Source organism: Dermacentor albipictus, chromosome 9 (genome assembly GCF_038994185.2).
Source record: "Dermacentor albipictus isolate Rhodes 1998 colony chromosome 9, USDA_Dalb.pri_finalv2, whole genome shotgun sequence".
Classification (NCBI taxonomy): Eukaryota; Metazoa; Arthropoda; class Arachnida; order Ixodida; family Ixodidae; genus Dermacentor; species Dermacentor albipictus.
The window spans coordinates 18,528,305-18,553,891 of record NC_091829.1 but is presented as its reverse complement, the minus strand read 5'-3'; the positions used below and the strand labels follow the sequence as shown (position 1 = coordinate 18,553,891).

Here is a 25,587-nt window from a genome sequence, read left to right as displayed (position 1 = left end):
ATTACATTCACGCTGCATTACATTCGAAGTAATAGTGACACAATGGCGATGATAACAACTCCTCCCACAGCTTTTAAATAAAGCCAGCAAACAGACTATAAATCAATAAATAAAATTAGTTTTTTCGAGCACAAGAGCACGCCGTGGACACAGCTTTACCGCTTTATTTTAGTAGCGCGAAATTCTGCGACTAAACACAACGGGCACCGTCTCCCGGCAGCACTCGCCTATCACGGACAAAGTTGCTAGCGCTCTGCCGACATTGGCCTTGAACTTCCTTGGCTTCTCTCAGAAAATGGAACTGCATGCGGGAAGTTAACCTCTTGAAAGAAGCCTCCTAACGTAGCACTTCACGGGGTAATCTTCATTTTCCAGGAAAAAAAAAAATCTGTTGAAACCCTATTCACTCCCGAGAGATAAGGAATCTAAAGGGGAAGTTGGGGGTCGAGTGTGTACAAGGAGAGTTTTAACAGACCGGACGGGCGGATCGGAGGGGATGACCCAAGGGGTACTGCAGGGGGGAGAGGGGGGGGGCAGGAAAGCAAAGTGAAAACTGTGGTGCCAATAGCCACGTGCGCCCAGGAGGCATAAAGCCAACGCGAACATGAAGAAGCAGCGGTGGCAACAAAGGAGGAAGTGGCATCCGCCGCCTGCGCCGAACACGGCTGCGACGGCAACTACGACCCCTCCTACGGAGAGGTTAGCGGTGAAAGCTCTCGGCGCGGCGTCAGCGCCCGATAACATCGCACGCGCGCCCTCGGGGGGCGTCAAGAAGCTCGCGCACTCGCTACTCTCCCCACCCTGAACTCTCGAAATCTACCGGAGCCATCGGCAGTTGAAAGAGAAAGAAAGGGCGACAGAGACTTTAGGAAGCGCCGCCGCCGAGGGGGGAAGTGTACGTCCTTCCGATAGTACCGTGCAGAGCACTGAAAGAAGCCGCTCCTGTAGTGGGTGACGTATAGTATGGTCCCGGGTTCGGTACCTGGCACCAGAACTGACTTTGGTGAACTGCAATGCTTTCTTTTTTTAAGTATTCCAGTTGGTTTCATGTGCAGCTTCATGCTACTTTCGGGTGAATGAAAGTTATTCCTTTCTTAAGACTCCGTCCGCCTTGCGGAGTCCCGCAGCACTCGTTTGGTCAGAGAGTCGTAGAGCGCGCATCGACCAGTGACAGCAGAGGGCGCTACTGAGAGCTGTGTTCTGTAATTACGCCGCGCGCCTTAGAGCACAAGCAAAACGAGCCGCATTGCAAGGCGTTATTCGCGATAATAACAATAAACTCGTCCATTATCCCAAACTTCACTGATTCGCAGTCGTCTGCTGGCGCTATTCCTTGCTAACGCGATTCCCTTCCAGGGTGACGCCGGCGTCCGCAGTAACGATCAAGCTTGCTACGTGAGCAGACGACATGACACTCAATAAGTCTTCATGTTATGGTTACGGAACATGACGCAAAAATATACAGCACGTAGGACTTCGTCCCATCTTTAATGACGTATCGTTTAAGGCGCTATTTGTGAACATCGAGCCCTTTTCCATCTTTTACTCATTTTCCTACACGAACCCAAGTTTCCGTCAGTGTTTGCAACGCTAACCAGCCTCCCTGTTCTATATAATCGCTCTCGAAAGCCAGCAGTTGTGGCTGCCACATAACGTCTTGCGGCCTTCGCAACGCTGCACATATTTAACTGGACAGTGTGCGGGCGCAGGAAAGAAGGTAGAAGGGGGAGTGAGCAAAGAGTGTATTGAACTGTGGCGAGGGCATGTGAGTGGCAGACGAGAATTCGACTCCTCCGCTTCCGTCGAGACGACGAAGGCGACGAAGGTGATTGCAGCAAGCGCGGGGAGCAGAGAGGCCAGCTTATGAGCTCGTAATGAGGGCAAACTCAAGAGGCGCGCGTTTGTGTGTTTGTTTGCCCGTGCGCGCGCGCGCACACGCTCACCGACTCTGTCGAAAGGGCGGGTGGCGCGTTTCCTGCGAGCACCTCGCACACGCTGCCCTGGCTACAGCCTCAAAAGACGAAACCGGAGACGTCGCCTTGCAAACACACACGCACGCATCTTCCTCCGCAGATCCCTTCGAACTTGAGCAAAAGGGGGGACGCGCCAGGCGCTGGCCCTGGTCGAGACAGCGAGCTGTAACTTTTTCGGTCGTCGCCCGGCCCGGGCTTTCCTCGCGGGGAGCGCAGATTTCTCGCCCAGATTTTACACACTCGACGCGTCGCCCGCGAGCCGACAGAGTGCCGCCGGTGGCCGCAGATGTGGCGATTGGAGAGCGTCTTCCTCCCCCCCGTCTCCAAACGCGAGCTCCGCGCTAACTTCATGAGAGGATGTAACTTCGGCTTTATCTCCCCCTAGTCATCGTCGAGGTCGTTTGTTTGTGTGTTGCCAGCTTGCGTTCGCTCCCTGCCCCGAAGCGAGGAGCGAACCTGAAAATAGGCTTATCGGTGTTGATCGCGTTGCAGCCCCACTATACGCCCCCTTGGTCGCGTTTCAAGCCAAGCACCGTGACACCGTGCGTGCCTCTCCGAAGATGCGTGCGCGTGGAGAAACAATTTGCCTCCGCAACTTTCTTGCCGGAAACGCGCTTTTCGAGGGCCGCGTTGATTCTGCGTTGCACTTAGGCTTGTTTGTTTGTTTGCTTGTTTGTTTGTTAGGCTACGTTGTCGCCGTTTTGCTTCCCGCACATGTTGAAGTTTCGCTTGAATTTAAAGCTACCGGATCTTCGATCATTCAACCCGCGCTAAATAATCGTTCTGTCATTTGCTCCAGGTTGTGTGCCTTCTGGTGGCTTTGGTTTGCGAAGTGTGGAGCGTTGTAACGGCGAAAGCAGAAAGGAGACACACCTGCTGCCATATTTGACCGCTTGTACACTGCTCCAGGGTTTTGTCGCTTTGGCAACTCTCTGCGCTCACATGCGGCACAAGGCTGCCTTAAGGTGCGTCTTAATTCTGTACTTCTTTTTTTTTTTTAGATTAACACGCGTGGTTTGAAGAAGGATTAAAAAGGCGGAATTCCTCAGGCGGGCTTTTGCAGCATGCACCACTGCAACGTGAACTTCCCGGCTCTTTCGCCCTTTTTCCTCGCAAGGGCATGCGCTTACTCACTGCGTCCTTGACAACTCTACTTCGCCTTTTCTTTGAGCGGACATGGCACGACTTCTGCCGTTTGACACGCTCATGCCTACACCTGCTACAGGGTCTTTGCGCTGCACCTGACTCTTGCACAGCTCTGCCCGGCCGCCTCGCTACGTGAGAGCGCTTGACGAACGCAAAAGCTTCTCTAAGAGGGCGCATTGTATACGTACATCGCAGCAACGCTACACACTCACGCCTCGTTCAATCTTCCACGCCGCCAACGGATTTGAAACTTCTACCAGCCAGTGTATACAGCATGACAGCTTCACTTCGAACTAGCCTACCCTCACAAGGCCACCCCTGACTTCCGTCTTTCGACGCATCAGTTCTTCCACGTCCCGCAAGAAGGACTGCGTCCCCCGCGTGGGTAGTTGAATGCCGTCGTCTAGTTAACGTAGATTCCCCAAACGCTCTCTCCGGGACAAGAGCGCGTGCACCGCAGCGAGACGCCTCCCCCTCCCCCCCCCCCCCCTCGGTTCCCGTTGTTCCCGGCTTGAGCGAGCGCGTGCTGCTACACCGGACAGGCAGGCAGACAAGGAGAGGACCTCCCTCGGAGATGGTCTTCTCCCTCCTTCGACGCAGGAGAGTCACGGCCGTGTTGTCCCAGCGGCTCAGCTGGAAATGATCAGCACCGCTCCTACACGCCAGTGCCCGGCAAGACAAAGAAGGCGGTGGGGTTGGGTCGGGTCTCGACGTGACTCGGGAGTTCCGACGCTGCGAAAGGAACCTCCGGGAGGAGAAGGGACAGACGTCTGGGACGACGAGGCGGGGGGAGGCAGTGGTCGTCCAAAGGACGAGGAAGGAGGAGGGGGTCTCTCCGGTTGAACCAAGAGAAACAGTGCAATCACGCTCTCACGACAACAGCGCGCTGTTCCACCTCTTTCTTATACGGGCTCACCCTCTTTCCAGGTGCAGCAGCAGTCTTGGGAGTCCTGACGCTCTCTCGCGGAGTTGGCCACGTGTGCCTGCCGTGTGTGTGCGTGGGGGGAGGGTGGGGGGGCGGGCACCTCCCACTTTGGCTCGCACGCCCCGAGCGAGCCCACTCCGCCTTCATTCCGGGACTGCTAGAAATAGCCCCAAGACACTAATTCACTTTGGGAGCTCATCAGTCGAGCCGCGCGCGCACGCAGGCAAGCTCGCGAGGCGGTCGGAAATTTACTGCGAAGGGAAGCAAAGGAGGATTATGCGCCGGCTCCTAGCGAAAAAGACTTCTTCGCGGGCCCCGGTCTTGGCTTTTGTTCCTCCCGAAGCGGCTCTTACCACCCCAGGGAGTGCGAAGCGGACACTGTCTTCTTTCTTTTCTTTCTTTTTCTCTCTCTCTCCTGAGCTTCTCTTTGTTCCGGTACTCTGTCAAGCGAGGAAGGGCGACTGTTTGTGAGGAACCGAACGTCGAACACAACTGAGAGACCTTGAACGGGCACAGGAGTCAAGAGTTTACTTTCTCCAGAAACGGGCTCCGTGTCTCTGAGACGGAGAGGCCGCTTTTTTCTTTCCTTCGACTCCCCCCCCATTATCGGCGTTATTTCTTTCTTTTCTATTTTCTCCTCCGCTGAAGCGCCGCACTCCCAACAGTTTCACGCAGAGCAGGGAGAACAGTCGAACGCATCTTTTCGCTGTCCCGTACGCCGACAAAAGACGCACCAGTATACTATATACCGCTGCCCAAGAACACAGCGGGCCCCCTTCTTTTTCGGCGGCAGAGTGCATGGACGCGGGTTCGTGCGACTCCTACAGGAGTCGCGAATCTCTTTCTGCGTCGTTTATTTTCTGTTTTCCTCTTTGCTGCCTCTCTAGCTTTTGCACGCCTTGTTTGTCGTAGGATGAATGCCTCGCGACGGAGGAAGGAGCGACAGATTTGGCAGCGTACCACCAGCGCCGCTGACGTCTTGGTTTAGAGCGTGCCGACTTCGTGAGAAGGAGTCAAAACTCTCTCCCCCTCTCTCAGTGGGACGTAGAAAAGCACAAAGAGTATACTACTGCTGCCACGTGTTGCTCGCTACCGGTGTACCCGCCTGGCAAAGCTGTGCGTACCTCTCTATGTTCAAAGAAGGAAGTCGAACGTGATTGGCAGCTGACGCGGCGAAAATAATGCCCGGCTCAGTGGAACACTCACTGCGGGAGGGACGTGCGTTCCCAATCGCCCCCCCCCCCCCCCCCATCTTTTCAAGCCAACACAGTGTGTGGGCCGTCCGGGGCGGTCCGTAATCGAAACGCATCGGTACGACTTCTATTTCTGCTGACGTCACGTTTGCCGGGGCGCGCTATCGAAGTGTGCGCGTTTCGCAGTGAGACCAGGGAGGCGAGACAATAGCGCACCGGGGGCCGTCGAAGGTAATAAGAGACCAAAGGAAAGATGGGATTCACGCGCTTCTTTTATCGATCCTTTGGCCTGTCAGCGTTAGCCTATAAAGTGGACGACTACGACGACGACTCTCCGCAGAGGCCCAACGTCTTACTTCGGGCACGCTCGCGTTTGCGCGCCTTTCCCCAACTCAGCACTCATCTAAATGCGGGGCGTCCCACCGCGAAACGCTGTGCGGCACTGCAACGAACGGAACGACATAAGAAAGAAACACGGGTTCGGAGAGAGGAATCCCCGCGGAGTCGGTCGTGCGAGGCACGGGCGACTCGATCGGGGGGCCTGCAAAATCGAAGCAGCAGCGCTCGCCTGCCATGTCGCGCAGCAGGTGTGCGAGCCATCAGCATCTCGATCCGTCGCGCACCGCGCAGACCACACCGGGGCGATCGGCCGGCCATCTCTCCCTCGAAGGGGGGACACGACTCTCTTCCCTTTCGCACGAGGAACGCGCGCGCGCTGCGCAAACAAACACGTCGAAGCGGCCGCCAGCAACAGCAACAACAGCAGCAGACGACGACTTCGACATCTCGCCGGGACAGCTTAAAAGGACCCGCGATTCTTACGAAGCGCACCCTTCAGCCAGGCTCACGCACGCAGTAGTCCTCGTCATCGTGACACACGCGAAACGTGCCGCGACGATGTGCCTGCCGCCGTTGCATCGAACCGTCGAACCAAACGAACGACGTGCTGCCACAGACGGCCACCAGAGGGAGGCACATCACGGCCGCTTCTGACATGATTTTGGTGGCGGTGGTCCCCCACCACCGGCGCGCCGTGGTGGGCTGCCTTGCCGTTGGCACCCCTCCCCCCAATTTGAGTGACCCCCCTTTTCCTTCCTCGGGGAGAGAGGGATAGGGGAGGGGGGGGATTAAAGCAACGAACAAACTACAGGGGCGTTCGTCGCAGCGGAAAGGGCGGCCGGAACGGAACAAGTTCTCGCATCGCATCAGCGCGAGCCGCCGTCCGCGGCGAGGGAGAACCTGGCTCTGCCTCTCCCGAGAGCACTGCCTTGCCTTGCCCCCGCAAGCCACGCACCGAACAGCCGGCCTACCCTCGCGGTCTCGAAATAGAAGAGCCCGGGACCCGCGCGAAGACGTGCTGCTGCTCCGCACACAGTTGCTCCTTCGCCGGTCGGTGGATCGGCCACGTACGGTACTTCTCCGGCCGTGCTTTGATCGTGTGCCGCTCAGAGTGCGCGCGCGTGCGCGATTTGGTGTGGTTTAGTGCACGGCGGCGGCGGCGGCGCGCGCGCGTGTTTTTGTGTGCGCGGAGTTTCTCTCGCTCACTCCCGAACGCCGGGAGCGAGATGATGGTTAGCAGCGGACGCCGGCTCGCGCGGTATTGCTGCTGCTGCGACGTCGTCGCCGATGTCATCGTGACTGTCGCCGGCCATCGACGGCCCGGAGTGCACTGAGGGGGCTGCACCTCGCTCCGGCTTTGCCCCGTCGTTTTGTGTTGGGTGTCCCCCGAACGGATTGATCGGCTACGTCTTTTGATTCGGATCGTACTACCTCTGTTTTCCATCTCGCTTCTTTTGGATACACGGCGAGTGCCTGCGACGCGATGGCGACCTGTCGCCGATCCTTCTGCGTCGCGGTGTTCCTGCTGATCGCCGATGCCACCGCTGCGGTCCTGACCGGTGAGTTCTGGATTCTTGCGATCGTGATCGATGTCGCCGATTGGTTTCACTTCTATGATTGCAGACGAGACGCGGCCATAAGAGATACAGTGGTTTTTAAAAGCGGCAGCAACCAGTGTCCCATTTTATGCGGGACTTTATTTTCCAGATGTGTCTCGCGGTGCGTTTGATGTGACAGCGAAGTGCGCTTACAAGGGAGTTGTCGGCCTTAACCTGTGCAGCTGATTTTGCCGTCAACGCAGCGCCGGATGCATTGGCGGCGTATTTCATGTTGTATGATCAGAACATGGCACTGATTATTTTGCCACGCGCTTCATGTCTGCGATTTTTTTTCTATTTTTTTTTAGAACAAGAGCATGCTTAGAATGCCACGCCGCTTTGGTTTCTTGTAAAGCCTTCTTTCTGCTTCAACATGCGGCCTTCATATTTGGAAAATTTTTAATTCGAAGACGACGTTGTCCCTATACTTAGGGACGCCGCTTGAAAACTATTGACGATGTTTCTTTCGCGAACCGATCGTCATTATTTTGTGATAAAAGGCGCTGCAGTTTCTCGGTTATAAGGAAAGCGCTATTCAGGATCTTTACTAAAGATGCACGACTGGAAATTGCTGCAAGGGGCATTAGTATGTCCGAGTTACAAACGTGTATTCATGAAATAGTACTTTTTATTGCCGTTTTTTTTTTTCACAATACTTTTCTGTTACGTGCGTGTTTTCTTCTCTCTTGTCCCTCTACTTGTCCCTCTTCGTCGGTACGCCGAATGTGGCGGTCATCCGATTTCGTTGTATGCCATCGGAAAGTCTTATCAGCCACTTTCCGTCCTACCGAAATCGTCGGTCATGTCGGCACTTCCATCGAACTTTCTGATCGTGCTTGCTATATGCTTTCGCAAGTGCAGTTAACCACAAAAGTTTACCGACCGCGGGATCTCGTAAAACGCTGAATTGCCGACCAGCATGTAAATGTAGCCAGTAAACCAGGACATCACGATGTTGTTCTTATACATTATGAGCGGTTAGAAATGCGAACATCAGGCTTCGTTTTGATATTACTGAGACATTAAGCTATTTCTCAGATTTGTTGGTCCGTAAAATTTTGTGGCCGACTGTGCGTGTGAATGCTTCAGCAGCTATCTTCTGGCTTCGCAGTCAGTACGACTCGCTTTATTAGAGCTGTTTTTCTTTTGTTCAAATTTCTAGTAGAACAAATAATGGAAAGACAGACGCTTCATGATGACTCCTGACCATCGGCCAACAGTGGGGCGAGTTGGCGAGTGAGAATTGATTAAACTTAGCTGTAGCGCGAAAGAGCTCTGCACATCACTTGTGCTATTCGCTCAAGATTAGAATGTCAGCCTGGTGCTGATGAGCTACGTTATGAATTCTGTCTATTGGAAAGAGAATCGCGGAATAGCGCGCCCTTTATTAGGCGATCTCGCAGTCCATTTTGCTTCTTTTGCCGTCGTTTAGAGGCGTGAAAGGACTTCACTTTCGATTGCCTCATTTTACGTTAGATGAAAGCACGCTGTACCTTCAACTTTGAAGAGTACGTCATGCACGCTCCTGTCGCTTAGAAGTGTATCGAATAAGCTATCTTACAAAAAATCAGGGTTCACGGGCTTTCGGTAGAATGTTCGCGGTACATTCAAGTAAAAAAAAAAAAAAAAGCCGCGAAGCAGAGGAACGCCCTTTGTTCCCAAGGCAGAGGGGTTTTATAAGCGGCCATGGTGCGGCCTTCGCAGACTTCATGCACCACGCTAGGTCCCAATCAAGAGAGGCAACTCGCGCGCGGAGCGGCGACGCGGCGTCGACCGTGACGTCTTTCCCGGGGGCCACCGCAATGAAGAAGACCGCTTATTACGACTTCACCCCAGCGCGGGGGCCCCACCTCTCTATAAATTCGCTCAGCCGAGTCTTGCCCGTTTAGCGCCGTGGCGACGACCCGACACAAACGCAGGGCCGTCTGTCCTCCCACGGAAGCGCCACTTCTGCTACTTCGCAGAGGAACAGAAGTACTGGCCTGAAGACAGCAGACGATTTTAAGCTTCCTTCCTTCTGGAACGCCCTGGGCTTCGTAGGGGCTCTCTCTCTCTCCGCGATGCACTTGTCAGAAGCGCGATAATGATCGCTCGCCGCCCTTGTGCGCGCCTCCAACGATGGCTTGTCAAGTCGCTGCGGCGCAGACGACGTTTCGGCTCGTCTTCTTTTTGTTCTCCGCGATGCTCAGGAAAGGAGCAAGGGGAGACCCTAGCGTCAAACCGCTCGCGCGGGCGCTCGGGCTCCCTTCATTGTTCTCGTGTGGGACTTTTTTCTTTCCATTTCTTGGCTCGGCTGGGCTCCCTCGTCAACCGACTTGCGCTGTCAGACGGTGTGGGAACCCCACGTCACCGTGGGTTTGACTTGGTGAATGGCTTTTGTTCTTGGCCATCGAATTAAGAGATAAGAAGAAGCGAAGCATTAGTTCGTACACTTTTTCTTGCGCGAAGAAGGCGTTTCCTGCACCGACGTCGCAGGGAGCTCCGCGGGGCAAGAGTTTGTGCGCCCGTGTATTTGGCGACGCGCTGTCCTTTTGTCTAGGCGCGCTCACCCGAGCGATGGGTGACGGCGTAACGCGGTGATGACAGTTCCGGGGAGTGATTGGACGTTCCTATGGTCTTCCTTGCTTCTTAGGCGCCTTGATCTCTCCCGTTGTTTGTGTTAACGGGCCCGTCATACACGCGCGCTGTCACGGAGACGCGGTTCTGTGGACACGTGTTGTCGACGCGTCGCTTCTCTTCCGTCATCTCGCACTTCCTGACGAGGCTTCACGTGACGTTGCACTTTGTGGCAATCTATTCCGTCATCTCGAGAAGGGAGTCTCTGATAAGGAGAAAGCATGACGTTTCTCGCGTAACGCTGAAGCCGTTCTACGCAGAGTCCTTCCGGCAGCTTGCTGTCGGATACGTGCAACCGAACTGACGTCACTCTTATTAAAGTGTTTGAATATTTAACGAAGATTTTAGGGAAGCATGCCTTCCTATCTCTTTTAGCTCCGCGGCGCTAGTTGCAGCGTATGATGCAGTCTCCTTTTAACTCTGCACCAGCTTCTTTGTGACGTTCACGCCGTTCCCTTGAAACCTTTGTTGAGAACAGCGTTTACGTGAATGTTCACATACATTCGAGCTGACTTTCAGGACTTCACCGTTGCCCTTGAGGTGCAGAAAGCAGGAGCGAATGAAAATCGAATGTTGGCCCTGCATCGCACACCATTGGCCGAACATTGGCTCTGCTTAGGCAGGCACTTGCTACTTGGGTAGGTTATAGGTAGCAGAGCGTCTTGGTACTCACAACACAGTGGTAATTTCGAAACGTCGTCGTTGAACTTCAACAATGCGTCGTGAAATGTGCGCGCGAACCACCGGCGCGATCGCGGTTCCGTAGCGGCTGTTCATACCGATCGACGTCCCGTGGTCCAGCTGGCGTGGGAAACCTAGGCGAGTGCCCTCCTCTCCGAGCGAGTCGGGAGCAAAATAAAGCCCGAGGGAGAGCCGGAACGTATACATGGCGCGTCGCTTTAAAGTTTGAGAATGAGGGGTGAACGTTTGGGGGGGACGGCGGCGAATTTGAGCGAACTCTGAATCAACAATAAACGTGCGCAGCTCCAGTAACGACCTCCGGCCCGAAGGAACGCGCATGCCGGGGACGCTTCGTTCTTCACGGGGCCGAGACCATTTAAGAGAAGAACGCTGGCGGCGGCCGCCGCATGACTACATGCACAGCCGCGCAGTCATGCAACGGCGCCGCGAGTTGCAGCAGCGGCAGAGCCTGCAGCAACAAACGATAAAAGAAACGCCAAGTTCAAGAACGAGAGGAGAGCTCGGGAGAAGCAGGAATACGGGGGAAAGGGCGCCAGAGGAGCCCACCATTGCCCGGCGGACCGCCGCCGGACCTTCTTGCAGCGTGCGCCTCGCGGGCCCTCCCGGGTGCTCTCCCGCCGAGTAATTGGCTTTTCTTTTTGAACGCCCTCCCGCGACCAAGCTTCTTCTCTTCCATCCTGGTCACCCCCCCCCCCCCAGCCTCCCCCCACCCTTGGAAGAGCACTGCCGCCGCCGACGATGACGACGGAGAAGCATAGAAGCCGTGTACAGAGCTTGCAGAACCTGATTCCTGTCGTGCTCCGCCCCTTTGGTTCGGGCCACGTCCATCTATCTTTTCGGCCGGAGAGGAGGTTGCCTAAGAGAGGGAGAGGGGGACAGGCCAGAAAGATCTCTCTTCACGTTCCAGCAATTTGCTCCGTTTATGGCGTAGCGAAGGCACCGACCGAAGGAGGAGGTGGGGGGCATGCGCATAGCGCATATGATGGCCTGCAGTCCTTCCTGTAGCGGACGGTCCCGCAGCCGGACTCTTCGGCGAGTATGAGACCCCGTGTTGTGCGGTTTTCCACGCCGCCTGGCGTCGGCTACGGGCAAGACTGCAATGGAGGGAGGAGAGAGAAGCGCGCGCGCCACAGTGCGGCAGTAGTCGCTGCTGCGGTTGCAATAAAGGCGCAACGTGTCACGAAACTCGCTTGGAGATACAAATATACACGCACGCCGGAGGAGAGCGAGCACCGTGCGCGCACGCGGCTCGATTTCTTTTGTGCGGGTGGCTTCGGTCCGCCCTCCCGGCCTGTTCGCCGCCACCCCCCCCCTTCTTCTACGGCCGCCGACGTGCGTGGACCGCGCGGCACGTCGCTTGTGTCCGGTGGTTGTGGGCAGCCGGTATCCGGCTTGTGGCCAGAGCTCGGTCTGCGTGCCTGTCCGCTGGTCCGCTGCGCACAAACGTGGCGGTGTTCGCATTTCGGGTACCCGTATGCGGGACTGTGGGCGCCTGTGATCGGGGGAACAAATGGGCGCTCGCTGTAATGAGTAGTCGAAAGTTGCCCCCTCCCTGCTGGGGGCTCGGACTGCTACACGCCGCGGTTGCTTCAGTGGCTCTGGCGTTCCGCTGCTGACATGGGCGAGGTCGCGGGTTCGAATCCTCGCGTTCGCATGCTTTGCTTCTAGTGAAGGTTAAGGAATGACCGGTTGGTCAAAATTGACCGCCTGAGGCCCCCATCCACTGCGGTGGGCGTCTCTCTTAGCCGCTGTTGTCGCTTTGGCAGGTCAAACACTGTCAGTTATAGTAGCAGCATAGGCATCTTCGGCATCCCCTGGTATCCCCTGGTATCCCCGGCTGACTGTGGGTTGCCGAGGATACCAGAAATAAAAGAGTTTGGCATCGAGCTTTTCCGAGGTTGGCGCTATAGGGCGCGCTCATATTTGAACGATACCTCAAGCTTGTGGTGCGATGTGCGATAGGGACGCAGTTGCACAGATCGTGCTGTGCACATGCGTCCCTATCGCAGAGCACGATCTTTATCTAATCCCTTCGTACAGTCAGTCCCCCCCCCCCCCTCCCCCAGACGTGCATCTGTCGACGTTTTTGAGAAGCCAGCTATGATGCTGATGAATATTTTAGAGAGCGGGTTAAATTTATGCAAATTCGTTGTTAATGTTTCAGCCTTGCCACACAGGAAAGCACGTCGCCGCAAGGTGATCGTCCCGTCCAGCAAATATATTTGTAGATCGCGCAGGTGCATTATTTGTCCCATGCAGCTACTGGCACGGGCTACCGTTTCGTTCGCCCGGCTATTACGGCAACGCGACACGACCAAAAACTCGCTTTTTACTTTCTCGCTGCGACGACAGAAGGCATTCTTCGAGCCTGCTTATATTATTTTTCTTTCGCCACAAATGGACTCGCTTGCTCTCTCCTGCCTTCCGCCCGCTCAGGAGAAAACGCCCCGGCGCTGTAGATGTAAATCTATACACTCGCACGGCCCGATGCCCGATCGTTGGCCCTTGCAAAGTAGCCCGCCGATCTCTTCTGTCTCTCTCACACGCGGTAGCTAGCTCCTGCGGCTACAGCACGTGACCGCATAAAGAGACCGCGCCGCACTCGAGGCTCGTGCATCAAAGGTTTATACCGTCCGGACCGACTGCTCGGAGCCGGGAGCGGCAGCAGCGAGCAACAGTTCCTTCCTCGTCCAGCCTCTCCTGCCGCAAAGGAGCGGGATCCGCCGAAAGGGGAAGCCAATGGATGTCCGACGAGAGCGTGCGAGAAGAGGGGGTTGGAGGACGAAGGAAGGGGGGGTTAGATGCATCGCGTATAAGCCCCGACATCGGGTCTGTATCTCACCGGCAGAGCAGCCCATCAGTTGCCGACCCGATCGCAATCTTCATGGCGAAAGCCATAGAAGAGTGCTTCACTCGCTGGTCGCTCCGCGCGCCTACGTGTCTTTGCGCGTTTGATTTCTTCCCCCCTTCTTTCTTTCTTTCTTTCTTTCTTTCTTCGAAGAGGCAACGCCGCCGCATTGGCTCGTTGCTCGTCGGTCCCATCGCTCGGCGACGTCGACCAGTTTCCTCTTTCTCGGTCCTCGCCGTCCACTAGTGCGGCCGACTCGGCTATATAGCTATAGGACGGAAGAGCGTGGCGTCGGTGCGGCTAATGACCGCGGCTCGGCTGTCCTTCCCTCCGGGGTGCCATCTATATAGCGCGACCGACGAAGTGAGGTCGTTCGTTTTTTGGGCGACCTCCCCTCCTCACGACTACTTCGTCTTTGCCGGACAGCCATACCGTCCGAGCTCTGTGCTCGCCTGGGTTCTGCCGCTCTCCCTGCAATGGTATAGGGGAGAGTATGCTACGACGTCGACATTTTCTAACAATCCTTTGCCTCATTCATTCTTCCCGTCCCGCCGTGCCGTTCTGACGAATCTGGGTGATATGGTAGCCGGTATTGTGCGAGCTGGAGTGCAAGAACAATGCACCGACTGAATTCTGACGGAATTATTGCTTTTCGTTCTAGCCCCGGCGGCCAAATCCACATAGCAGTCGTACGTTTATGTTTTCTTTTTATTATTTTTTTTCTTTATTTCCAGGTGGTCAGTGTTGGCTGCAGTTCACGACAACAAACAGCACCACTTTTTGGTCACGAATCACATCGCAACCATCGCCCCTGACCAGTCACAATTACCGACTTCGATACTTTTTCTTCCTTTCTTTTTATTGGAAGTTAAACGTCTAAGTAGGACAGAAAAGGAGGCGAAAGAACATATCCTGCTCCCGATAGGTGCAAGGTCCTTTGCGATGCTAGTAGCCGTTCGCGTTTGGTGAATTTAGTCCCCCAGCTGGTGGTGGTGGTGCTCGGCGGCACCCGTATATAGCTTCTAAATAGCTGGCGCAGTTTTGGCGACACACTGGGAGCGGATCCTTTGCCGCGTACACCGTAAACGAGAGAGGGCGTCGTATTCCCCTCGGGAGTCGAGCGAATGTCGACTTGCTTTCTCCTCGAAACCCCCTCCTGCAACCCTGCTTTGCAAAGGCCGGTGGAGGTCCTGTCCCCCGCTGGAGGACCTTCTTCTTATCACCTCGGCGATAAGCTGGCTGCCCTGCCCCGCTTATTTGTGGCCTCCGATAGAGGGCGCGGAACGTGCGCGAGGTCTTAGAAACGTGCTCGCTCCTGTTTGTTCTTCGGTTCCCGCTTTATGGGTGGCCCCTCGGTTCGTTGGCTTCTTTCTGTCCGTCCTCGTTGAAGACCCTAGTTTTCCTTGCGGACGCGCGTCTTGGGGTTCGGGAGGGTGACCCCGGAGTCATTTTCCTCGCGTTCGGAGTCGATAGGCCGTTGCTTTGTAGTACTCCAGGAGGTGTTCGAGACACCGATTTCATTGCCAACCTCAAGGCTGGAGCCAGTTCACGTGGGCTGTCAAGGCAGTGTTTGTTGAGCGCGCTCTTGTAAAGTGGTGGGTGCTGCGCCTGGTGCGGGGCTCTTTGCTCTGCTTCTTTTTTCTTTCTTTTACTTCTGTTTTTCGCTTGTTCTTTATCCATTTGGCCGCCGCGCAATCTGTGGATGGCGTTTTGTTGTTGAGCGCGAAGTCCAGAGTTCGAGTACCGGTTGCATTCCGGTGGAAGCCTATAGCGCAAAGGACTCGTCTAACCAGAATTTGAGTTCAGGCACTGGTGACGTCACATGAAATCCGGTGCCGCCGCAATTACGGCGTCTGCTATAACCACGGCGTTGTCTTGGTATGTTAATCGCCGCGAATCGACCAAATATCCCTCCATTTCTTTGCACATTTCTCTTTCACTCCTTCATTGTTCTCTTATTCATTCTGTTTCTGGCTCTTTCGTTGATTCTTCTCTTCTTCAAAGTAATATTCCTTCTTTCATCCTCATATTCACACATTCTTTTGTTCCTTCGACGATTCGTTCGTTCTTTCCCTACGTCCTTAAGTTCTTTCAATCCTGCTTTCTCGTATTGCCTTCCGCCCTCCCCGGCTCGTACTTCCTTCCGGTGCGGCCCACCGACAGCGACGCTAATGACCCCCTCGTTTGCGACCCTTCGCTGGACGAGAGCGGAGAAACATGGCGCGCCTTTTCACCGGACGCCCAGGCATCGCCGCTGGTGTGTGCCTGTTCTTACGCGGGTGCCCCCACCCCGTGATAAACCGCCCCGGTTGCTGCCGAGGTGCCTCCTTGTCTCGGTGTTGTATCAAGGAGAACAAGAAATGAAAAATAAAAATAAAGGAGCGAGCGGACGGCAAAAGCGTTAAACACCGCGTCGTATACCGTCCCGAACGCGTACCCCGTGCTGCTGTGGCATACAAGGGCGACGAGGTCAGCGCGAAGGAGAAAGAAGAAAGGGCCTGCGAAAGTTACGGCGTCGTTTGGGTCGCCATTATCCGCACGGTCAGAAGACTTATCTACACCATGCTGTTGTCTCACTAGATGGCTGCAGCGTGCGCGGAACTTAGACTTTTTTAATTTCAAAGTACACGAGTCACCAAACTCTGCTTATCTTGAGGATGCAGGCTTTTCTTTATTAACGGGCGCAAATTCGCCGCTGCATCGTAATATAGCCAGCAATAAGTGACGTTTATTGATTTCTCGTTCGCTCGGAGGTGGCAGTAACTGTGAAGATTACGCTGCCGACCATATAGGCACCTCCATCGCTGTGCAGCTTGGCATTCGCCTGCATGGTGGACTTCAGGCAGCCTTAAACAAAACGCAATAGCAGCGGGCAGCGTGAACGTGAGTCATAACAGTTCTTGGCCAATCATCGTGGCCAGGGATTCGTAGCGGTCGCCCTGTATCAGGACCTACAGCTGAGTGAACAGCTTGTAGGTATTGTATCTTGTGTCGAATTCCCCTACATCCGCTCCGTAACCGACAGCGATCTGCATGTGGTGTGAATCGGTGTTCCATATTGGGCGCCGGCGACGTCTCGTGCAACTCATCTACTGTCAGTTACTGCATTTTTGTTAATTGTCCCGTTTATTTTGCTCCTTACTGCAAAACAAGAACAGCAATAAGACGTAGTCTGCAGACGCACGCTCCTAGGCATGGTTTCGCCACTTTCTTGCATAACATATATCGACTCCCTTCTGCAGTAATTATCTCGTAGTACATTTATATCTGGCGTAGGCAAGGTTATGGGGGGGGGGGGGGGGGGGGCTAGGAGGGAAGGGAACCAGCAATTCCCTAATACATTTCGCTACTCCAACCGCCGAGACGGCTGAAGCCAGCCGCCGTGTAGCTTCTTCAATACTGCACGTTTTTAGACTGGGAGTAAATTCCTCCAGCCCGCTGCTGTTGCACCCAGCGAAGCTACCGGGGGGTCGTTCGTAGCTGCCGCTCTCTGGCCTCCTTCCGAGCTGCTCGTTATTCGAGGAAACAACCGGCGCAGTCCAGCCAACCGGGCGACGCTGGCTGGCTTACCTACGACGAAAAATTGCTCGCGGGGTGGCGTTGTTGTTCGGGGCACCTCCAACCCCCCTCCCCGCCTTATTATGCTTCTGCTTCCTCGGCATCTCTTGCGCAGAAGCAAAGTTCAGAGGGCAATGTGGTGCTTCGATGCGTGTCGCCTACTTGAACGTCTAACGAAGCGTGTGGTAACAGCAAGCTCAACGTCTTCATCAGGGCCATAGCCTGCGACGCTTAAGCACAGTGTCGCATAAAGTACAGCACTCTCGTGAGACCATTCGCGAGGGATCGAGCTCGTCGGTGTTCTCACTGCGGGTGAAAAACGTGAAAGATGCAGAGTTACGCTGACGCAGCCTCGACCGGAACAGTTGCAGTGCTCTACTAACTCAAATCAGACGACACAGTAAACTTTCAACAAGTAAAGCCATACGTAACGCAATCAAGCTGCAAAACAAGCCGACAAGCAAAGAGCAGTACTAAGGGCGAGGGTAGTTACGTCACAGGCAGTTGCAATGATGTAATCGTTCGAGGCGAACAGTATTTGCTTTATTTTTTCTCGACTTTCTTTATTAGTTAGCTTCATTCAATTGCAGGGCAGCTGGCAAGGGTTTTCGCTGCCTGTTGTACTGTTTTCTACCTCCTCTTTCTATATTCTGTAGCGCGAAAAAGAAAGAGAAGAATATTCGGACGAGCGTTGCCGCCAGTTTGCCTCCCCACGTGCCACAGTAGCACCGCAGTGAAGCCCTCTTTGCGTGGCGTCTGCTTGTAGATATGTACTATTTTGAGTCTTTTCGTGCTCGCTATTCCTTCTCTGCTTTTCACCTCGTATCTCTATCAGCCAAGTCTATGAGACACGGTTGTCAAGCCGCGTAGTTAAGCACTCACGATGTGTTACGAAACGCGGGCCGTACCTGACTTAATGACATCGCTGCACGTTTCTAAAGTGACGCAGGGCGTTTCTCCAAAGTAATCTGTATAGGATGAATGTGTTTATGTATACGATTTCGATACAGTTATATAGTGCTATGAGATACGGGTGGTTTGCGTGGTGCACGGTTTTCCCTTTCGTGGTTATTATTATTATTAGTATTACTTTTTTTCAGTTGTGACCGCACTTGGTGCATCATGTTGGCGTATGTTGCAGCAAAGAAAACTCCCGCTTGCGGGGAGAGGGAGTAGAGAGGGGGGGGGGGGGGGGGGGCTGGCCTACTTGTAATCCGCGAAACGTCATATACAAACCGCTATGCGGACCGGCGCCGCTTGTCCCCAGCCGAAGTTCAGCATTCGGGCCAACTGAACCACGACGTCGCGGGTCCCGAAGCGATAGCGGGGCGGCCATTAGTGTCAAAGTGGGAATCCGTGTCTCTCGGCCGTCTTGTCAGGTCTCCTCACTGCGCCAGTTTTCGTTATGGCGACCGAGTCTCCTCCCCCCCCCCCCCGGTTTTTTTTTCTTTCTTTTTTTCAGCGAACGCTCGGGACTCGCGACGGGACACCGAACGACGTTCTCTCATCTCTATCTCGACCTTTTTATGTGCTCAGTCAGAAAAAAAAAATTTTTTTTTCGCCACGCCGTTTTAGCGGAGCTCTGTCTGCATTGCTCCCTGCTTTTGAGTTTCCGAAAGCTTGAGTCGTAAACGCTGGAACGTACTTAACGCGTCTTCATTCGTCGGTGGCTTCCGGCAGTTTTCCGTCCGCAACTGGCTTGCTATCTTTTGTGTGCCGTTCGGCTCATATCGCGAAAACTCGCGTTACTTTTGGTTTCTGTATGACGGATAACTAACTGCCTGGAAACGGCTTAGTGAAGTGCGACCGATATTGTCGAACGGTCGACGAGCTCTACACACGAAGGCTATAGAAAGAAAGAACGGGAATTTAGAAAAAGAAAGTTGAGATGCGGCAGATGATGCTTGCGATAGCTCCGCCGTTAATCGAGCAAGCATCGCGAGTTCGGTTTACGACGTGTACAGCTGAGATGATGACAAGCGTTGAGTATATCTCTAAGGTAGGCACTCGTTTCTGACTTGCGGCACTTTTGACGCGATGTATTTTAACAAAGAAGGAAGAGTCGTTGCAAATGGAACGAAGGAACGCAATCTTGTCGTTGTGACGCCTTGAGCAGCAAATGATTCTGCGAAGGAACGCAATCTTGTCGTTGTATCGCCTTGGGCAGCAAATGAATCTCGATCAAAAACGCATTGCACCAAATCAACTTTCGCTGGAAGAAATTCGTCGTACACCTGAGCGCTGCAGCAAAATGACATAAATAAACGCTGGGATGGTGTCGATCAAAACATAACATATACAGGAGTAATTAGCGTATATCTGGAGACATGGAGACAGCGTGGCAGAAAGGTCCGTTTGCTGTTTATCCGTTTTCTGCTCATGTTACCTTAAACTGGAACTGTGACACACACACACAAGTATATATATATATATATATATATATATATATATATATATATATATATATATATATATATATATATATAGCGTTCCTGCCCCCCTCCCCCCTTCTTTTTATGCGAGCACCTCCCTCGAGGACCTGATATACTGCGTCTTACGCGACACTTCCCGTTGAACTGAAACTACTCATCCGGCCACCACTTCCTGAAGGAGATCTTGCCGTTCCACTCACACCAACTCCCTTCCTGACACATAAAACACTCTTTTCTCTTTTTCTGTTCTTGAAGCCAAATGGGAGGCTCGGAAGCTCAGTCAAATGAATCAGCCAAAAATTTTCCAGAGAATCGGCGGCAAAATAGAAAGAGTCGAGCCGGCTTGCAAGTTAAGAGCGCACGATCCATGAAGTGTGTGCGGGGCGCAGAGTACATTCAGCACACGGTGGAGAAAATAGCAGATTAAGGGGAAACAGCTCAAGCCGCGCCGTTGCCGTGTTTTCTGCGAACTCGGCGCAAATGCTCCGGTCCACCTATACGTTTTTTTGTTCTTGCTTCTCGTTTCATACCTTCCTGTCGAATTCTTTCTTCAAACTGAGCGTTGAGCTCGGATCTTGTGTACACTTTCGTATTAATAAAACGGTGCAACGTTCTGCAGCCAGCTTTCTTTCTCTTTTTTTCGCTTCTCTCGGCCAAACGGAACTAGTGTTCTTTCTCTGCGATATTGTTTGTGGTCATCCTCACAACAGGCCGTCTGCTTTTCGAGGGCAGACGACGCTGCAGAGCGTGGGGCGTGCGATTCGAGTCCTTTGTTTATTCTATGCTACGAATAATAAGGACCTGTTACTCAGAAGACACGATCATGAAAAGGTAAACAGTGACAGTACACAAAAGGGACGGGTACAACTGCAATCTCTAAATCGTTTGTGATGGAACGGTCACCTGTATTGCCGCCTCGTCCGTGGAAGACATCATCTGTTTCGCGTTTGTTTATCTCTTGTGCACGTAATACCATCTCCTCCTGTAATACTGAACCTGATTGTTCCATCCGAAAAGTTTTGTTTGTATAGCAGCTTTTCGTCATTGGCCGCCACGTTTGCCATTAGCTCTCTTTTATTTCGTCACCAACATAGGCCACCAGCCGTTTGTACGCAATGTTCTTGCATGTATTGGACTATACGTGCCAGTGAGTCGTCTGCTCAGTATCGAGCACAGTCTGGATCGTCGGAGCAGACGACGCCAACGTTCCATTCCAGCGTCATGTTGCTCTGTGAACAAAGTGCGTAGGTTTGCCAGAAACCTTGCGCATGCTTCATTGGCAAGAAACGCCGCTCTGTTTGCTTCCGCTTCCGCTTCGCCGCATTTGCACGTCTTTGAAGTTTCACGAAGCGTTGCGCTAACTGGCTGGCTGCACGGTTTTATTGAGACGCGCTTCGTTGCGCTGTGTAGACTGCAGAGAGCCTGCTCTCCGAGCCGACGGGTCTTCCAGACGTTTCACAGCGTTCTCTAAGCTGGGGGCCTCTGTATCTCTCGGGCACACACTAGCGCCTTCCGTTCTCAGTGAGCTTGGTGAACGTCGTTTGGTTTCCTTGCGCCGGACTTAATGCAGTTTGCTTTCTTAAATAGATCCATCTATGAGAAAATAGAAGGAGAAGAGAGAGCCCGCCGATCCTCTGCAGCGCGTCTTACTTCCTGAAACCCGTTGCTCTTATTTCTCGCTCCCCTCTCCTTTTCCGTCGCTTCTTGAAAGATCCGTTTCATTTTGTGTTGTTCCCGCGACGCGTCGTCCCGTTTTACGAGCGTCTTTGTCTCCACCGTTTCCCACGTTTGCCCCGCCACTATATCCGGCGGGATCCTTCAGAATGTGCGCTCGCCGTTCGTTCGTTTTGCTGTGTGCCCACGTCTTAGCGCCTCGCGCTTGAAAAACCGAGCGCCTCCCTCCCCCATTTTGTTGCTCCCTTAGTTTTCATTTTAACTTCGCACAGTTCTTCTAACGCTGTTGGCCCGTCTCCGCCTTTACATTGCTCTGTTCATCGACTCCTCGTCTCCCGTATAACATGGCCGTCATTCCTTTTTGAGAATTTTCAGTTTTACTATACTTTCTTTTCGGCTTTTCCGCTTCCGGTATCGCATTCTTTCGAGACCGGATCCCCTAACCCCATCCGGCCTCTCGTTTATTTCGTATCTCTCGTTCGCATTCTCTTCGTGTTTGCTCGCTCGCTGCACCTAACAGTTCGTTTTCTAGGATCCGCTGTTGTTGCCGTTTGCCTTTGTCTCTTTCCAGTTTCGCTCGGAAGATGTGTGCCACCTTTATTTTTTCTCTCTTTCTCTTTTGTTGTTGTTCTACGGATCGCCACTGTTTGGAGGATCGCATCAGAGGCAATGGATGCTGCGTACGCTGTTCTTATTTTCAGCGCCTCTTCTGCCGAGGCGCACGCGGATCGCTGGAAAGCAACTTCATCTCCGATCCTGACGAATTTGATTCCGGCTTTCGAGTCCGTTGTGCTTTCTGATACACACACCTACGCACAGTCTGGATAGCTCTGCTAGCAGCGGGAGGTGCCAGGGCTTGATGGCAAGGAGGTGTGTGCGGGGCGGTGGGTTAGTAGTGTAAGAGGCGTTTTGCTTGCCTTTATATACACTAGCGCTGGCGCTTTGCTACACCTCTAGTTTCATTTTGTTTCTCTCTTAACTTCAGTTTCCAGGTCGCCGAAAGAGGAACTGTGTTCTCTTTAGTAAGCGCAGTCGGAAGCCGCTGTCGTCGGTGTCTTTGTTTCAAAGTTGCCCACTTTCATCTCACCAAGGTTTCAGGTAAACGCGCAACCTCCTTTTCCACCCTTTGATCCTGATACTTTTGTTTGTTTCGTGTGTGTGTGTGTGACCCGAAAGTTCCGGGGAAATCATCGTTTCGTTTCCAATAAGGAATTCGACGATAAGGCGCGTCCTATCGGCCGCCCGACAGGAAATTGCGAAGCCTTACCTCCTCGCCAATAAGTTTGTTCTTCCGCACCGGCACCCTCTGGCAAAAACACATTTGAACTGACCCGAAGAATGAAGAGAGGTAGCCGAAGCCAGAAGGCTGTGCGCTGCGTACTCAGCAGATTTGAAGGCTGGCGGGTATTTCTTTCCGTTCGAAGGAACCCTCGTTTTAATCAACTGCACCTGTCCATTCTTTCCGAACTTTCGGATGTTGAGCTTGGGATTCCTTTGATCTTCGGTTCCTCTTTTCATCATTTTTTGTTTCATTTGTTTTGTGGGAGTGGGCAGGTTACGCCGCCGTGTTAACTTGTGTGTAACTTTTCCTACTCTGGATTAATATGGACGCCTATATTACGTTAGAGTTGTTAAGCGCGCACACTGTTGTGTAGAGTTTTCTCAATAATACGCATATCTGAAACCTAGTATACCTGCAGTGACTCTCCAATTTTAAACACGCACGCCCCGTACTTTCGTGTCTCACAGTTGCAACCATATCGAAGCAAAAACACGCAGCTCATCTGAACGTAAAACATGTATAACCAGGGTGGTTATCGCTGCTGATAAGGCAATCACCTGTCACTCATCACAAGGTTCACTCTGGTGAACTTGACCGCAACTATACTTAGCTACCAAACGCAAACATCTTCTGGCGAGTTTGGTCGAAGTGGACGTGATTCAACGCGAGACGCAAGCCTGTTCGTCGCGAGCGCGCACAGGATTATTTCTTTTCGCGGAAGCAAACGGTGATGTGTAGCCCTCTAGGGACCAGGCACTACAGCGCCGTCTGGTTCTCGCGAGCGCTGTAGGATTTCGGGATCGTGCCCGCGAGCGTCCTGTTCGCTTCCATTGCACCGTTTCTTTTTGCTTTCTTCAACTTTTGTCTCGTCTCTTTCGGCGCATAAATGGCGCTAGGTCACGTGAAGTAGGCGTGTCGATCCCGGCAGGCACGGATGTGCACTACTTCCACCGCCGCCATTCCCTGAAACACCGGCAAAAAAAAAAAAAAAAAAGCTAGGTTCGGGATCTGCGCTACAAACGGATGGTGTGTGTAACGGTGGCGCGCTAGAGCGCCGTACGTGATTTCAAGCGCCGCTCGCCCTAATTGAAACTGCACCACGTCGTTCATTAATATCGCGCCTTCGTGTGCGACCCTGCTGCTATATAGCCGTCTCTCTCTCTCGCGCGCGCGCGCCAGCTGTATTCTCTGTTCCGCTTTCCCGTCCTTTTTCCGCAGAATGCGTGCTTTCGGCACGATCGCCGTCTGGCAGCCTGCTAGCTAAGCCTAACCTCAACCTACCCCCCGCTCTCCCCGTCTGTCTCCTGCAGCACGGTTTTCGGTCCCTCTGAGCCCCGTCAGGTACTTTTAGCACCGGGTCAACGATGTTACGACCGTGGCACGTGCCTTCTGCTCAGTAAAAGAGCCCCTCCGCCGGTGTGCAAGGGCGTGGGGAGTTGAGTTACCGCGTGAAAATTAAGAACGCGAGATGTGAGGACTCCGTGATTGCTGCGGTGCACGTTGCTTCGTCCCCTCGCCGCCCCAGCAGTCTCGGAAGTTGTTAGGACAGCGTATCCCCCCCCCCCCCCCCCCATCTCTCTCTGTCTCTCCGTGCTCTTGTTTTGAACGGTGTAAACAGACGAACGTGCCCTAGTTTTGAACACCACAAACAGACGTGCGTGCTTTAGCTTGGAACACAGTGAACAGACGACATCTCGTGAAACAGACGATGACCTAGTGCTTTGCACAGTTGGCTTGAGTTTTGCAGCACCGGCGTGGCTTTTAAGCAAATGAGTTAGCTTCACGGCTGTGGTCACAGAGATATACGGCTCGTATCGTTATGCCCGAAATGCGCGTTGTTACTGCACTTAACAGAGTGTATCTATGCTTAGATTCTCGTGTCTGTATAAGTGGTGCGTCTGCCTCCCAGCGACGGCTAAGCGGGACTCGAGAAACCCACTGCCGTGTAGTGCTGAGTTTTGTGGAGCAAAGCTACAGGCCTGCAGAGCATATCGTAGATGGGCCTTATGCCAGGTAAAGGGTTGCAGACACCCTCTTTATCGTTGTATACTGAAAAATTTCGCGTGGTATATTTTGGCGAACCGTTTTCTTGCTCACCGCTGCGCCAGTCATTTGTTTGTTGTCTCCCCTGGGGCGCCGGTGGTGGACGGAAACCAGGAGCGCGCGGCCATAAAGCGCCGGATTTCGTGCATCTGTTCTTTGTCTGGACAAGTTCCCGAACTTTGCTAATTCGCGGAAGCAGCCGAATTCGCTTTTCACCCCTTCAGCCCCGCCGCCCTTCCACAAACATACACCCACCCATTCCCATTCCTGTAGTCAAGATTAAAGGCAAGAGAAGGCAAATAACGTCCTTTTATGAGCGCTCAGAATGAGGTCTAAGCGGCAGCAAAACGCGAAACAAATAGTGTGAGGAGAAAAAGAAAAGAGTTGCGCAATATAACGCAGCGAGAGACAGAAAACTCGGAACGCAGCACATACCGTGTTGAGGGGGCAGAAGTAAAGCTATAGCTCATAATCACGCATAGAGTAAGCACGTGCACGGAAATCGCTGCACATTCAGTGTTTACAGCGTAAACTTGCAACGCAAAGGACGCGGCAACAAAGCAACGCAAGCGATACGATAACGCGTAGAATGCGTAATGGCGAACACTTGCAGCACGATGAAAACGTGAACTCGTGGATTCATTACCCTCGATCCTCTTAAGCATTCTCACGACCGCGGACAATGCACCATCGCCTCCGCAAGCAAAGCAGGAAAGCACGCGTCTTAAAAAAAGAAAAAAAAAGAAAATTAAAGCAGGACGAAGCGGTGGAGGGCGAGAGCTCCGCGCTCTCAAACTCGACCACAAACAACTATACCGCGGGAGCAGCCGATAAGAGAAGCCACCGGCTTCCCAGGTGGCTTGGCTCGCGAGGCGCCCAAGAAATCGCTGCTGCGATCGTAGAATGCAAGGCACGACGCCATGCTTGCCTCCACCCCCCCCCCCCCCCTGCCGCCCCCACCCTCTCATTCTCGCCTCCTTCCCTGCACAGCCGAGCCCGCGCACACCCATCGCCCGTCTAATTTACGTTTCGTGCAACTTTAATTTGCGGCGCATCGGTTGCCGGCTCCCGTGCGTAGTGAATAGCAAAAAAAACCGCCGCGTGGCTGTTCAGCGCGTATTACTTTTAATTGCGCTTTAACGAAGTCTCTCCTGTCTCTATCCCGTGGTTCTATTTACTTATTTAGGCTGTGCCCGTCCGCCTCCGTACCGGCGCGCTCCGCCGAACGCTTAGGGTTCGCCGCTGATCCCTCGCTTTG

The 25,587-nt window shown here is 53.5% G+C and overlaps 1 protein-coding gene across 6 annotated transcripts in view; it reads left to right on the top strand.

The window, feature by feature from the left end:
• Positions 1–25,587, top strand: part of LOC139049761 (latrophilin Cirl-like) — a 1,359,947-nt gene that overhangs the window by 1,209,700 nt on the left and 124,660 nt on the right. The window contains exon 1 of one of the 6 annotated variants that reach the window (XM_070525569.1): positions 6,405–7,135. The exons of the other annotated variants lie outside the window; for them this stretch is intronic. Within the exon in view, the coding sequence (XP_070381670.1) occupies positions 7,060–7,135 (76 nt within the window). The 5' untranslated portion in view covers positions 6,405–7,059. Of the gene's footprint in view, positions 1–6,404; positions 7,136–25,587 lie in introns of those variants that run through there. 6 annotated transcript variants of the gene reach the window in all.